The sequence below is a fragment of the Trichosurus vulpecula genome, chromosome 4, assembly GCF_011100635.1.
Source record: "Trichosurus vulpecula isolate mTriVul1 chromosome 4, mTriVul1.pri, whole genome shotgun sequence".
In the NCBI taxonomy this organism is placed as follows: domain Eukaryota; kingdom Metazoa; phylum Chordata; class Mammalia; order Diprotodontia; family Phalangeridae; genus Trichosurus; species Trichosurus vulpecula.
The window spans coordinates 100737479-100750365 of record NC_050576.1 but is presented as its reverse complement, the minus strand read 5'-3'; the positions used below and the strand labels follow the sequence as shown (position 1 = coordinate 100750365).

General features: G+C 36.1%; 1 protein-coding gene across 1 annotated transcript in view; it reads left to right on the top strand.

Moving 5' to 3' along the window:
- The first annotated feature begins 689 nt into the window (after positions 1-689).
- KIF14 (kinesin family member 14) overlaps positions 690-12887 on the top strand; it is a 60250-nt gene continuing 48052 nt past the window's right edge. The window contains exons 1-4 of the mRNA XM_036756597.1: positions 690-1774; positions 9620-9874; positions 10236-10323; positions 11687-11785. Of these exons, the coding sequence (XP_036612492.1) occupies positions 690-1774; positions 9620-9874; positions 10236-10323; positions 11687-11785 (1527 nt within the window). The remainder of the gene's footprint in view (positions 1775-9619; positions 9875-10235; positions 10324-11686; positions 11786-12887) is intronic.

Below are 12887 nucleotides of genomic sequence, written 5' to 3'. Positions count from 1 at the left end.
ATTATGAATCTCGTTTAGAATGCTCTGCAGTGTCCTTGGGCTCAATAATATCAGCACAATATTATTTACAAATAGGAACATCTGTAGTACGTCACCATCTGTAGGTAATCCCTGTTCCATTTGGATTTTTCACTGAACATTCTTCCTTCAGCAAGTATATGTCTTTGTTTTATGCCTCTATTGATAATGATAAAAGGATTGTCAAATAAAGTTTTCTTTGTTGTGTCTTTCAAGAAATTTTGTGTGATTTAAATATTCAGGAGAGATGCCTTGTTGAAGGGAATCTTTAAGTTTGTCTTTTGTCCTACCAGATCAAGAGCTTATTCAAAGTCAACAAACAACCACAGTGGGAACTTGTACTTGTTAATACCTTCAGTCATTTATGTTACTGTAAAGATGTAATCTTCTATAGGATATTATTTGCTAAAGCCCACCTATCCCTTTCTCATATAAGTAGCATCCTATTAATATATGTAGTATGATTTCCATAAGTAGTAGGATTCTTAATACCCTAAAATGTTTTCTAAGCTATAAATGTTTCTTTCAAATTTGCCTGAAATCTATTTTTTCTTTGTATTTGACAGATTTTAAAAAAATGTCATTAAGAAAAGATCAGAAATCAAATGCATACTCAAAGAGTTTAAATTCCACAGCTTGAGTCCTTCTTTTAAAGACTTCTTGTTATTAATATGTCAATGTACAATACAACTTTTATTCAAAATCGCAATGATACTCTTGGTTTATCTTCACAAAATAACTCATCACTTACTGCCCTTACCCAAAGCAGCAGACTTAAGCAACATATGAAATCAGAGATGCCAGAGTGTGAAAATGATCCATTATTAAAGTCGCTAAGTAAAATCCAAGAAGTAAATAGAACGTATGTTATTTCAGCCTGTAAAAACGTACAAGATGCACCTGTCACACCTAAGCTGGAAGGCAGGTTGACACTCCAAAGAAGAACTAGAAGAATTCGAGAACCACCTTTGCTTGATAGTCAGCTACAGAAAGAAACAACAGGACAACATAGGTTGCAGTGTTGTATAAAAACAGACTCTCTGGAAAAGTGTAAGACAAATAAAAATGTGCCAGATGGAGTCTACGATAAGATGTCTGCTTTGGAACAGAGTGATAAAAATGTAAAGACAGCAAACACTGATAAACATTCTTTTGTTAAATCTGTTTTACCCGTAGTTGAAGATACAAAACAAAGAAAAACAACTATTGATGAAAAGAACAAGGAAAAATGTTCAACTCTCAGTGCAGAAAATGGAAACCTTTCACATGATAGGTGTTCTGTTTTTCAAGCAGTTGAGTCACAAAGTCAGAGTGAAGTTAGTAGATTAGGACACTCAACAGTAACGAAGTCTATGCGGAACATATCAGGTATAAAGATAATTGCAACAGGAAACCTAAGTAATAGAAGTGTTGGAAAGGAAACAATGAAAAATTTAAATAATAAGTTTGGAAGCATGGAAAAACCAAGAACACCCAGACAATGGATTATGGAAGAAAACAAATTTACACCAAAAAGTAGTACTCTGGAGAGAATCACAGCTTTGTCAGCTCCAAAAAATAGGACACGCCTTCAAATTATGCAAAAACAAAAAAGTACACCTAGTTCTTTTCTTGAAAATAAAAGGGAAAGATCACAAGAAAATACCTTATTGAGAGAAGAAACTATAGTTCAGAACACGTATAGACAATCAAGTCTTTTGAAGGTAGAGAATAGTCAAGTGACAGTGGCTGTACGAGTAAGACCCTTCAGCAGCAGGTATGTACATACTTCTTGACATCAAAATCCAAAATAATTATAAACAAACACATTTATATTTCATCTACTTTTGGCAAGTAAAAATAAATCCCATTTTAAAGCAATTTAAGTTTAACAAAGTACCTCCTTTACAACAGCTCTTTGGAGTGGAAATGGAAGTATTATGGTTTCTATTTTAGGGATGTGGAAATTGCACTGAGTGATTGAGTGACTTGCCCCTGCTTGCCCAACTAGTTAGTGTTGTAGCAGATACTGAAACTCAGGGTCCTTCTGCTCCTAAGACCCATTTATATTTGTTTTGGGTACTAAAGTGTTTGTGGCAGGCAAAAAAAGAACTAAGGCAGGGGTGGGGAGCCTTCGGCCTTGAGGCCACATGTGGCCCTCTAGGTCTTCAAGTGCAGCCCTTTGACAACAATTTTGGATTCAGTCAAAGGCTGCACTTAAGGACCTAGAGGGCCACATGTGGCCTCAAGGCCGCAGGTTCCCCACCCCTGGACTAAGGGCCCTTTCAGGCACAGAGCGGTATGAACAAAGGCCTAAGAGTGGAAAAGGATAGGGAATATTTGGGAGGTAGAAAGAAAGTAGTCCAATTTGATGCAATGTAGCATTCTTGGGGAAGAGTAGGATCACAAGATGTTAGACCTAGAGCTGGAGGAAGAGACCTCAGGCCTTTGGATCCAACTGCTTCATTTTACATATGAGAAAACTGAGGTTGAGAAACTTTAGTGACTTGCTCAGGGTCATTCAGCTAGTAAGTGTGTGAGGCAGGATTCCAACCCAGAGTAGAACCAGATTCTAGAGGGCCCTGAAAGCCAGGAATGAAATTTACCTGGCAGGCAAATAGAGAGTCAAGTTATTACATGACTGTTATTCCTTCACTCTTCAACCTCCATGCTTGTCTTTATATAGTACCCTATGCCTGGAGGACTCTTCTCTTTGTCTGCTGAATTCCTCTGCATTCTTTAAAACCCAAATTACTGACATCTATGTGAATTGTTCTAATTATCTACAGTTTCATGACTTCCTCGAGCTCTGTTCAGCAGCATATGAATAAGAAGGGAAGTGGAATATTTCTCTAGTTCCTCCAGTCATTCAACAAACATCTATTAAGCCCCTTCTGTGGGTAGAGCACTGCATCAAGCAATGGGTATGATACAAAGTTTATGTAAAACATCCCTTTACTCCTGAACCTAGTCTACCAGGATATAATAGGGATAATTATAACAGGTGGTATTACTAAGAGGTGTAGAATAAAAGTGCTTTTTAAAGCTTTTCACAAAAGATGCCTTGCTTAGGGATAGAGCAGTGGACCCGGTGTCAGCAAGAACAGAATTAAAATCTGGCCTCAGACATTTTCTATGTGTGTGACCTTGGACAAGTCACTTAACTGCTGTCTGTCTCCCTTTCCTCATCTGTAAAATGGGGATAATAATAACACCTACTTTTCTGGGTGGTTGTAAGTGTCAAAAGAGATAATATTTATAAAGTGTATAGTGTTTGGCACTTAGGATGCTTGGTAAAGGCTTGTTTTCTTCCTTCCTTCCCTATTTCCTCTAGGACTAAATACAAACTTATTTTAAAGCTTTTCACCTTAAGCACTTGTACCTTTCTGGTCTTTTTACACATTGCTTCACTCTGTGTATAGACCAACAATACTGGCCTGTTTGCTACTCTGCTTTCATTCTTCATCTCTAGTCTCTGTACCTTTGCCTTGGCTGTTCCCTAGGATGCTGTCTTTCCTTACTTTTGCCTCATGGATTCTCTATTTTATTCAAGACTTAGCTAGCTCGAGCAACACCTTGAGCAGGAGGTTTTTCCTTGTTTCCCAGCTATTTCAGCTGTTGCTTCCTCTGCTGTTTTGCATACATCTTACATCCTTTTGTATTTTCATGTTGTCTGCCATTTAAACACATGCTCCTTGTGGGGCAAGGACTGTTGTACTTTTAGCTTTGTATCCTCAGCATTTCACTTAGAGCTCGGCATATAGTAGAGATTTAATAACTATTTGTTGATTAACTGATAAATTATAAATCAGACACAAGGAATAATCCTGGGGGAAGCAAACTTTAGGAGATGTTTATTGAGGCTGGTGCCTTAGCTAGAGGAAACTAATATATGGAGCAGAAAACCAGGAAAAAGGAAAATCAGAAGTTACACACAGCCCAGAGAGACATTGACCAAATTGTTAGGACAGGATATCCTGTGGGGTGGTTGAGGGAATGCCTAGGGCCAAAAAAAGAAAACACCCTCATCTAAACCTCTTGGGCTTTAAAAGGGACTTCAACCAGAGCCTGGGGGACAGAATTAGCAAACCTGGGGATAGACTTGCAAGAACTTGACCCAGAAGGTCAGAGCTGAAGGAAGGAGCCTTGAATTAAGAAGGAAAGTGATTTAACTAATAGGGAGTACCTAGAAGGGACTGTGTAGAGTTAATTGAGTAGAATGAAACTGTATTTGTGATTTCCGGTATTTCTCAAAGGACAGGTAGGTAGGTGGTACAGTGGATAGAGTGCTAGATGTGGAATCAGGAGGACCTGAGTTCCAGTCCAAACTCAGACACTAGCTATGTGACCCTGGGTAAGTCACCTAACCCTGTTTGCCTCAGTTTTCTTGTCTGTCAAGTGAGCTGGAGAAGGAAATGGCAAACCACTCCAGTATCTTTGCCAAGAAAACCCCAGATGGGGTCACAAAGAATCAGACATGATTGAAATGAATGAACGACAACTGCAAATATTTCTCAAAGATGGTTGGCTCTTTGATTTGTAGTCAGAAGAACTGTATTCTGGTCAAACAGTAGCCCTGTAACCATGAATAAAGCTCTGAGCCTCATCTGTAAATGTTAGAAATCCTGAATTTAACCAAAGAACATAAGGTCTTTGAGTAAAGGGATTGTTAAATTGTTGTCTTTGTATCCCCACAGAGGCTGGCACAGTGCCTGCTACATAGTAGGTACTTAATAAATGCTTGTGATTAATTACATATGTATGAAATTTTTCTGAAGAAAGTACTTTCTGAATATTTATGTGCTGCAAGTGTTAAATTATTCAGAATAATGGAGAAATAATATACCTTTGGGAACTAGTATTGGAAATTATTAGATAGTAACTACTTTAGTTGTTCAGTTGTGTGTGGGTCAACAGACCACTGACTCAAATAAAAAAAGAGGTGTCTTGGCTTTCTCAAGGTAGAAACAAAACAGAAGCTTTATTTGATCAAGTCTCGCGAGAATTGGACATCTCCCACTACCAGGGCGGAGATAGTAGTGAAGAGAGGCAAGGGGGAGAAGGCAAGCAAGGGGATATATCCTTGTACAAACAATTCTAAGAAATCCCACCCCAGAGGCTGGACCTCTGTCCCCATTTGCGGGGACAGGTGGCCTCACAATCTAACCAGGAATAAATTTTACGCAATACCAGCACAGAAACTACAGAATTACCTTATAGGGAAACTTTAATGTTAAGATGGCGGTTTGTGAGTAGGCTAGGGGAGGGGGAGAGGGGAATATCACCTGATTTCCCCGAAATCATATGATTTACAGGAAAACGAAACTTAGGCCTAGTGAGGTCCACATCCTAACTAAATTTGTACTATTTGAGTATTACTTTGCCTGAGTTATTCATAGGGAAGCTTTCACAATCTTGTATTCCATTCACAGCTGAGGTGACATCTATAAATCTAAAGGAGAAGGGGGAGAAAGACATTCCTAAAGGCTAAATAATCAGATTCCCACAGACTCAAATTTATCCCATTTCCCTTTTCTCTAAATATTGATTCTCAAACATTAATACATATATATATATACCCTGTGAAGTCTTCACACTTTATTCTCTCACTACCTCACACAGTTGTTTCAGTTTTGTATTTATATACTGGAATGATTTGCCATTGCCTTCTCTAGCTCATTTTACAGATGAGGAAACTAAGGCAAACCAGGTTAAATAGCTTGTCAAGGATCATGCAGCTACTCCGAGGACAGATTTGAACTCATGAAGATGAGGCCTGCCACTCTATGCACTGTGCCAACTGCTTTAATATTACTTTTAAAGTAACCTTTAAATTGGGGGTAGGGAACCTTTTCATGTTGGAAGGCCACATTAATATTTAGCTGTTATCAAATAAATCTACATTCAAGAAACTTCAATTAGATATTTTTAAAAATGTACATTATTTTGTAAAACTCTAACTACTATGTACTTAATAGTTTCAAAAATTGAAAATTATACATTCATTTTAAAGTTAATTAACCTTTTAATGACTATGTTGTGTCTGCTTTTTGTTGGAAAGCATTGAATATTTGGTTGCAGCATGGAGGTCTGCAGTTTCAGTTGATCCTCTAGATGAGTAGCAGCCATTTGTGACCGTAAGGGCGTCTTGATTTTGGTTAGGTAGGAGAATGTAGGTGTGAAGCAATGAGTGGTTGAAAAGCAAGAAAGCATTTTTCAGGCATGATTCTGAAGGGGTGGGTATGCTACTGCATTTTTCCATATTTCAACCGGATCTTTCTTATCATCAACCAATGACTTTAAAATATCATCTACTGAGAGCTCAGTCGATTTCATCTGTAGTATTTTAGATGCTTTGGTGATATCAACTAGGTGAGACTGAAATGCTAATCTGAGTGTGATGTCATTGATTCTCAAAGTCAGTGAACTTTTCATTGCATTCTCTAATTAACTGGTCTGTAACAACTGCATATTCTTCAAATGATATGTATATATCATCCTGCTCATCAGCGACCTTTGCTAACTGGGGAAAATGTTCATCCAAAATTTCCTTTTGAAAGATAGCTTTTTTTGAAATGCTTGAATTTTTGTCCGCTTATATATAGACCTAGTTTTACCTTGCAAAGAAGTATTCAAGTCATTTTGATTTGACAAAATATAACACAGAAATGCAGCATTTGTATAGAAATCCTCTTTAAATAATTCACATTGCTGTTTCTGTTCTTCCCAAAATTTAACTATCTGTTCTTGCAAAGATAAAATTTTGGATAAGACCTGACCCTGTGATAGCCAACACACTTTAGAATGATACGGCAAATCCACACTGAACACCTCATCGTTAAACTTTAACATTACAAAGCGGATGATACCATATTGCATTTGTATGAATATAATTAACAGTACTTATAACTTGTTGCAAAGTATCACTTAAAATAGCAGCTTTAGCACAAAGGTTTTGCTGATACAAAATACAATGAAAAGAAATGAAAGCATCTGGATCTGTTAATACATTTTTTATCTGTGCAATAAACCCTTCATGTTTTCCTGTCATGGAAGGTGCACTATCTGTACATACACTCACTAAATTTACCAGATTCAGTACAACTTCACGACATGTATCTTGAAAGTTGTTGAAGATATCTATTCCCTGTGTTCTGTTTGCAAGAGTGCCCAAAGAGAGTAACTCTTAGCAGGGAAGAAAATCTTCTGTTACCAAATCAAGTATAAAACCTCCTCTGAGCCAGTAGTATCAGTTGATTCATCCAAAGCAATTGAATAATGTATATTTTCCTTTTGAAGTATTATTGTTCTGTTAAGTTGAATGTATTACCAGTCAGTTATGGTTCCCTTTGAAAGAGACAGTTGTTTGTATCATCAAGGCCTAAGCATCCTACAACTTTGACATTGCAGTCTTTAACAATTTCTACATTACTGAATAGTTTCCCTTTTTTCCTAAGTATATAAGCTACTTTATATGTTGCTTCAGTGGCATTATTTCCAGGTCTTATGGCTGCTTAAAAGAATTATCTTTGCTTTTCATCTTTTAATTTCTGCAATACAACCTTTTGTCTCTCTCTAATTTAAAATATTTGTGGTCCTTATGAGTGTTATAGTGCTGATGAGCATTAAGTTTCTTTAATGTTGATATTGCAGTATCACAAAGCAAGCAAATCATCTTATATTTAACAGAAATAGGATAATATTGCAATTCCCTCATTAAAAAATCTGTTTTCTTCTTTCACTCTTCTCTTGGTCTTCTTTGACATGATGGGTTGTTAAGCAGATAGAATTAAAAAATACTGTCACGTTGTGCAACTAATCACAAATTCTACTTCAAACAGAAACACAGTGCATCATTGTCAAAAGCTGATAACAGACTGGCATACTCAACTCCCATAAACTCTCATCAGTCAACCTCATGTAATAGTGGTGGCAGTCAGGCAGGGGACATTAGAACTAAATAATGAGCATAGCAGCTGTCAATTTAGCCTTTAATGCTTACTAATATTCTAATTGTGCCAGTCAATTTGGGAGGATTATTTTGTTGAAACTTATTTTATTCTTTGGTATTTTAAAAATGTTCATTTTAAAAATAAAATAAAAATATAAAAGATGAGCAAAGATGTATTAATAAAAATAAAAATATTTGTTCTGTGAGATTTGGTTTTAGTTAAAGGCCTAGAATTGGAAGGGAGTCTAGAACCTAGACTAATCTAGTCTGGAACCTAGTCTAATCCTAAATTCAGGCCTACTATGTTTAAGTATAAACATATTTATAAGATACCTTAGACTTTGTCTAGCACCGCTCCCATCCCATTTTGCAGATAAGGGCTCCAGTCCTTAAATCTTCACTTCCCTATTGGTCATCTCGAACTGACTACCTTGTAGACACCTTAAAGCTCAGCATGTCCTAAACCAGGGGTGGGGAATCTGCGGCCTCCTTGACTGAATCCAAATCCAATACTACACATAGTTTGGATTCAATCAAAGGGCTGTGCTCGAAGACCTAGAGGGCCACAGATTCCCCATCCCTGTAACAACTCATTAACTTTCCCCCCAAACCCTCCCCTCTTTTAAACTTCCCTATTACTGTAAAGGGGCAGCTAGGTGGCACAGTGACTAGAGTGCCTGGCCTGGAGTCAGGAAGACCTGAGTTCAAATTTGGCCTCAGACACTTACTAGCTGTGTAACCCTGGGCAAGTCACTCCAGTCTCAGTGCCCTGGACTGAGACTATAAATTGCTCAGGTGTTGATTTGCATCGGTAAGGGAAGTCTCCTCATTGACAGCTCCGTCTACTAATGATATCACAGATCTGTTAAAAAAAAATCACAGCAAACATTGGATTTATTCTTTGTTTCCAAGAAACAGATAATCCTTTCCCTGTTAGTCTCAAGGTGCAAACCAATTAAACCAGGAGCAACAAACTTGTAAACTCAAATAGATCAGTAATTTATACAAGGTCATTTTTCAAATTAAAATATTGATTAAAATGCATTTTAGTAGGATAGTAGAAAAAATTGCTGGCAAAGTAATGAAGAAATTTAAGGCCTTGGGGTAGATATTGAATAGTGGGCAAAAATACAATGTTTAAGTGTTTGCTTTTCATATTAGATGTCAATATGTATTCAAATAGACTATTTTTTATAGATTATCCGTGAGTTTTTTGGAAAGAATTGCAATTTACAGATACACACACACATACAGAGTACTGTCACTTTACTATATAACATTTATCATAGATAAGAAGTCAGTATGTGGTAGGTCTTTATTGAACTTCATTCTAGTTATTAAAGTTATTAAAGTATCAAAAGGACTTTATACAGTGAGATTTCTGTATAGATGTATGTCATCCAAGCTATATTATAATTGGTGGGAGATGTGACTCTTTTTTTTCCTACTGAAAGAGGGAAGAATTAGACTTAAGGAAATAATAGGTAAACATTTTTATGTCTTTTCCCCCCATATGAAACTCCATTATTTTTTTTTCAGTTATATTTTAAAAAGTAGAGGTTATCCTATGAAAGACAATAATGTTTCAAATAATTGTAAGGTCTTGATTTTATACCAGACAAAAAGAAACATATTAACTGTAATTTTTTCCTCTTTTATTTCTTTTTAAAGAGAAGAAACTGAAAAAGCATCCCAAGTAGTCTTCATGAATGGCCAAGAGACAACTGTGGAACATCCCGACATGAAACAAATTTATAATTTTGTCTATGACTTTTCATTTTGGTCTTTTGACAAATGTCATTCTAACTATGCAAGCCAGATGACAGTCTATGAGACATTAGCAGTGCCACTCCTGGAAAGAGCCTTTGAAGGATATAACACTTGTCTCTTTGCTTATGGACAGACTGGCTCTGGAAAATCATATACGTAAGTTTTATTGTATGTGCAATTGTCCAGACACTTATCAAACTTTTAAATTATGTGTTTATTAAACTTTAAGTTACAAGCAAGTAAGAGACCTTGTGGCAGAATTGCCAGAGTTAGGGCACATGTTGGGGGTGGGGAGTACTTTATTACCACTTATCTTTTATCTTACTACAGAATTCTTAACACTCATACTAGAATAAATTCCTATTGGACATCATTTTTCCTCTAATGGCTTTTGATTTTTTAAGAATATAGTCAAGATAATATAATATGTGACTTTAATTTGCCATGGCCAAAGAAACTAGAAAGTGGTTTTTTTTTAAAGTTATACTCTTTCCTTATTATGATGTTTTCTTTCTAGTATGATGGGATTTGGTGAAGAACTGGGGATAATTCCCAGATTTTGTGAAGATCTTTTTTCTCAAGTAGCCAAAAAAGAAACACAAGAGGTATGACCTTGGAGTATTTGTGTACTGCATGCTTATTCTGGAAAAGTGGACTAGAAAGCTTGCCAATTAAAACAAATTGAGGTAATAAATAAAGTGTTATAAGGGGATAGATTTTATTTCAAAATCTTTCTTTATTGTCACATTCCTCTGTGTGTGTGTTTCAGGTTGGAGGTTGTTTTTCTTCTGTATTTGCATTATTAACCATTAATATGTATCCATCTTTGGGCGTAGAAACCGCCCCTTCCAGGAAGCCCTCAAACTCTTTCTTATATACCTTCCTTTCCCACCCACCCTTTATTTTGTTTACAGGGTACTTTGTTTTCTCTTCCACTTCTCTCTTCTATCCCAGTCAGTATTTGTTCAAACCAAATTCCCTGTACTATGACTTCAAGTTCCAGCTTCTTTTTGAAAGTTGGACTTTTGATAAATTGGTGAACACTGCTTAACTGACATGAAAACTTTTTGGGTTGCCTTAGGATTTAATTTCTCTGCAACAGTGCATCTTCATTCATTTAATGTATGCTGTGACTACTTATTATCTTAGTCTGATGTGCTTCCCACTGATCACACTCCTTCCCACCCATCTTATACTTGTCCTAAAGCTCTCTTAATACCAACCACCCCTTGTTAACACCTGGAAAGACTAATCCTATTCCAAATTTGTTCTGTGAAGTTTAGATTCAGTCAAAGGGCCACACTTGAGGACCTAGAGGGCCACGTGTAGCCTGAAGGCTGCAGGTTCCCCACCCCATCCTATTCTAACAAAATTCTGTTTAAAGTCCTTTACCTGGAATTCACTGTCATCCATAGTGTAGCCCTATATCTTCTTTATCAAATATCCTTCTCTTCCATTGCTCCCCCTTCTTTGACAAGGCTGATCATCTTCCTGTCTCACAAACATATCATGCTCATTGCTGTCCCTGGGATTTCCTTTGTGCTGCTCCCACTGGTTCCTTGGACTGCCTTTCTTGCTACCCACTGACCTTAGGGCTCAGGTTCCTTCTCCACAAGGCTTTCTCAGAACACCTTGGACTACAATGATCTTTTCCTTTGCTGACTATCCCATGTCCCTTGTTGACCTGACCACTTATTTTTCCCTTTAATTGTGTAGTGCCTTTTCTTGTTACCAATGTTTTATGTCTCTTATCTCCCCGTTCCAGTTGACTCTCCTAGCATCTTGTACAATGCTCTGCACATAGCTGGTGCTTCTCCAGGCAAAGGGCTGTATCTTATACTTTGTATTCCCCGTAGTACTGTGGATGCAATTGATACATATTAATTAATACATGCTGGCCCATAAATGCAATTTAGGGATCTATCTTTAAGGTTGTATTTGTAGTTTACTTGTTTCTATTTGTATTAGGTCTCTTATCACCTTGAAATGAGTTTCTTTGAAATCTACAATGAAAAAATTCATGATCTACTTGTTTGTAAAGCTGAAAATGGACAGAAGAAGCAACCTGTAAGATTTCAAAATTCTGTACTGCTTGCTTGTTTTAAATTTATGATATGTGAATACATGGTTTCAGTTTTTGAAGTTGCTATAGATGGAATAATGTATATGAGCTACAGTTACTATGTTGTTCTTTGCACAATTGTTAAGCAATAATGGTATTGATTAACTATAAAAATTAAATCACTTGTTGAGGTACTCATTTTAATTTTAATTCAGTGCTAGGTGAAAAAAAAAGGCTGTTGAGCTTTCCCGCTAAAAGTTTAACTGATTTATAACTAAGGCATAATTTAAAAAACACTAAAAGTATTCTTGGTATATTTTTAAGGTAGGACATACTTTTAAAAAGATTATTAATCCGATATTTATCTTGTGGATATCCTTTTCATTTAAAATTCTCTTTTAACATAAGTGCATATTCTCTTTTACATAAAAATTAATATAATTTAAAAGCTGGAAGGGACCACAGAAGACCCTTATTTCACAGATGAAGAAATTTAGTTCCAGAGAGGTTAATATATTTGTCCAGTCATGCTGTGGCATAAAAACAAATTGAATGTATATGCGTATATAAGTAAATGTGTGCATGTGTATACACATATGTAATAGTTTTTCATTAAGCAATTAATTTTCTTTTTTCTTTGTCTTTTAATTGATACTTTTTGTTGATATATCCCATTCATTTCCAAATTCACTTCCTTTTACCCCAATAAAGACTAAGAAAAGAAAAAAAAGTTTAATAAAACCAACTGTGTTAATTGCTTCTGACAATAAATACAAAACGTGTACTCATTGTCCCTTTCCTCTTTAGCAGTTCATTTTTAAACATCATTAACATGGTTTTACTTTTCTGTTTTCTTATATTGACTGTAGACAGACTTTAAAATGTACCACATTCAAACTATGGAATTAGGGGAGCATACTATGTAGTAGTATACTGAAATTACCTAAATCCTTTTTCTTCCAAAGTTCTTACTAGTTTTTCTGTTCCTGTGCAAAGTTCTATAGTAGCTACTTTTGAAACTTACAATTTACCGTGTTTTGGAAATGTATAAATACTTTTGTGTAAAATAAAAATTACATCTTACATGTTTACTGAATTTCACATATT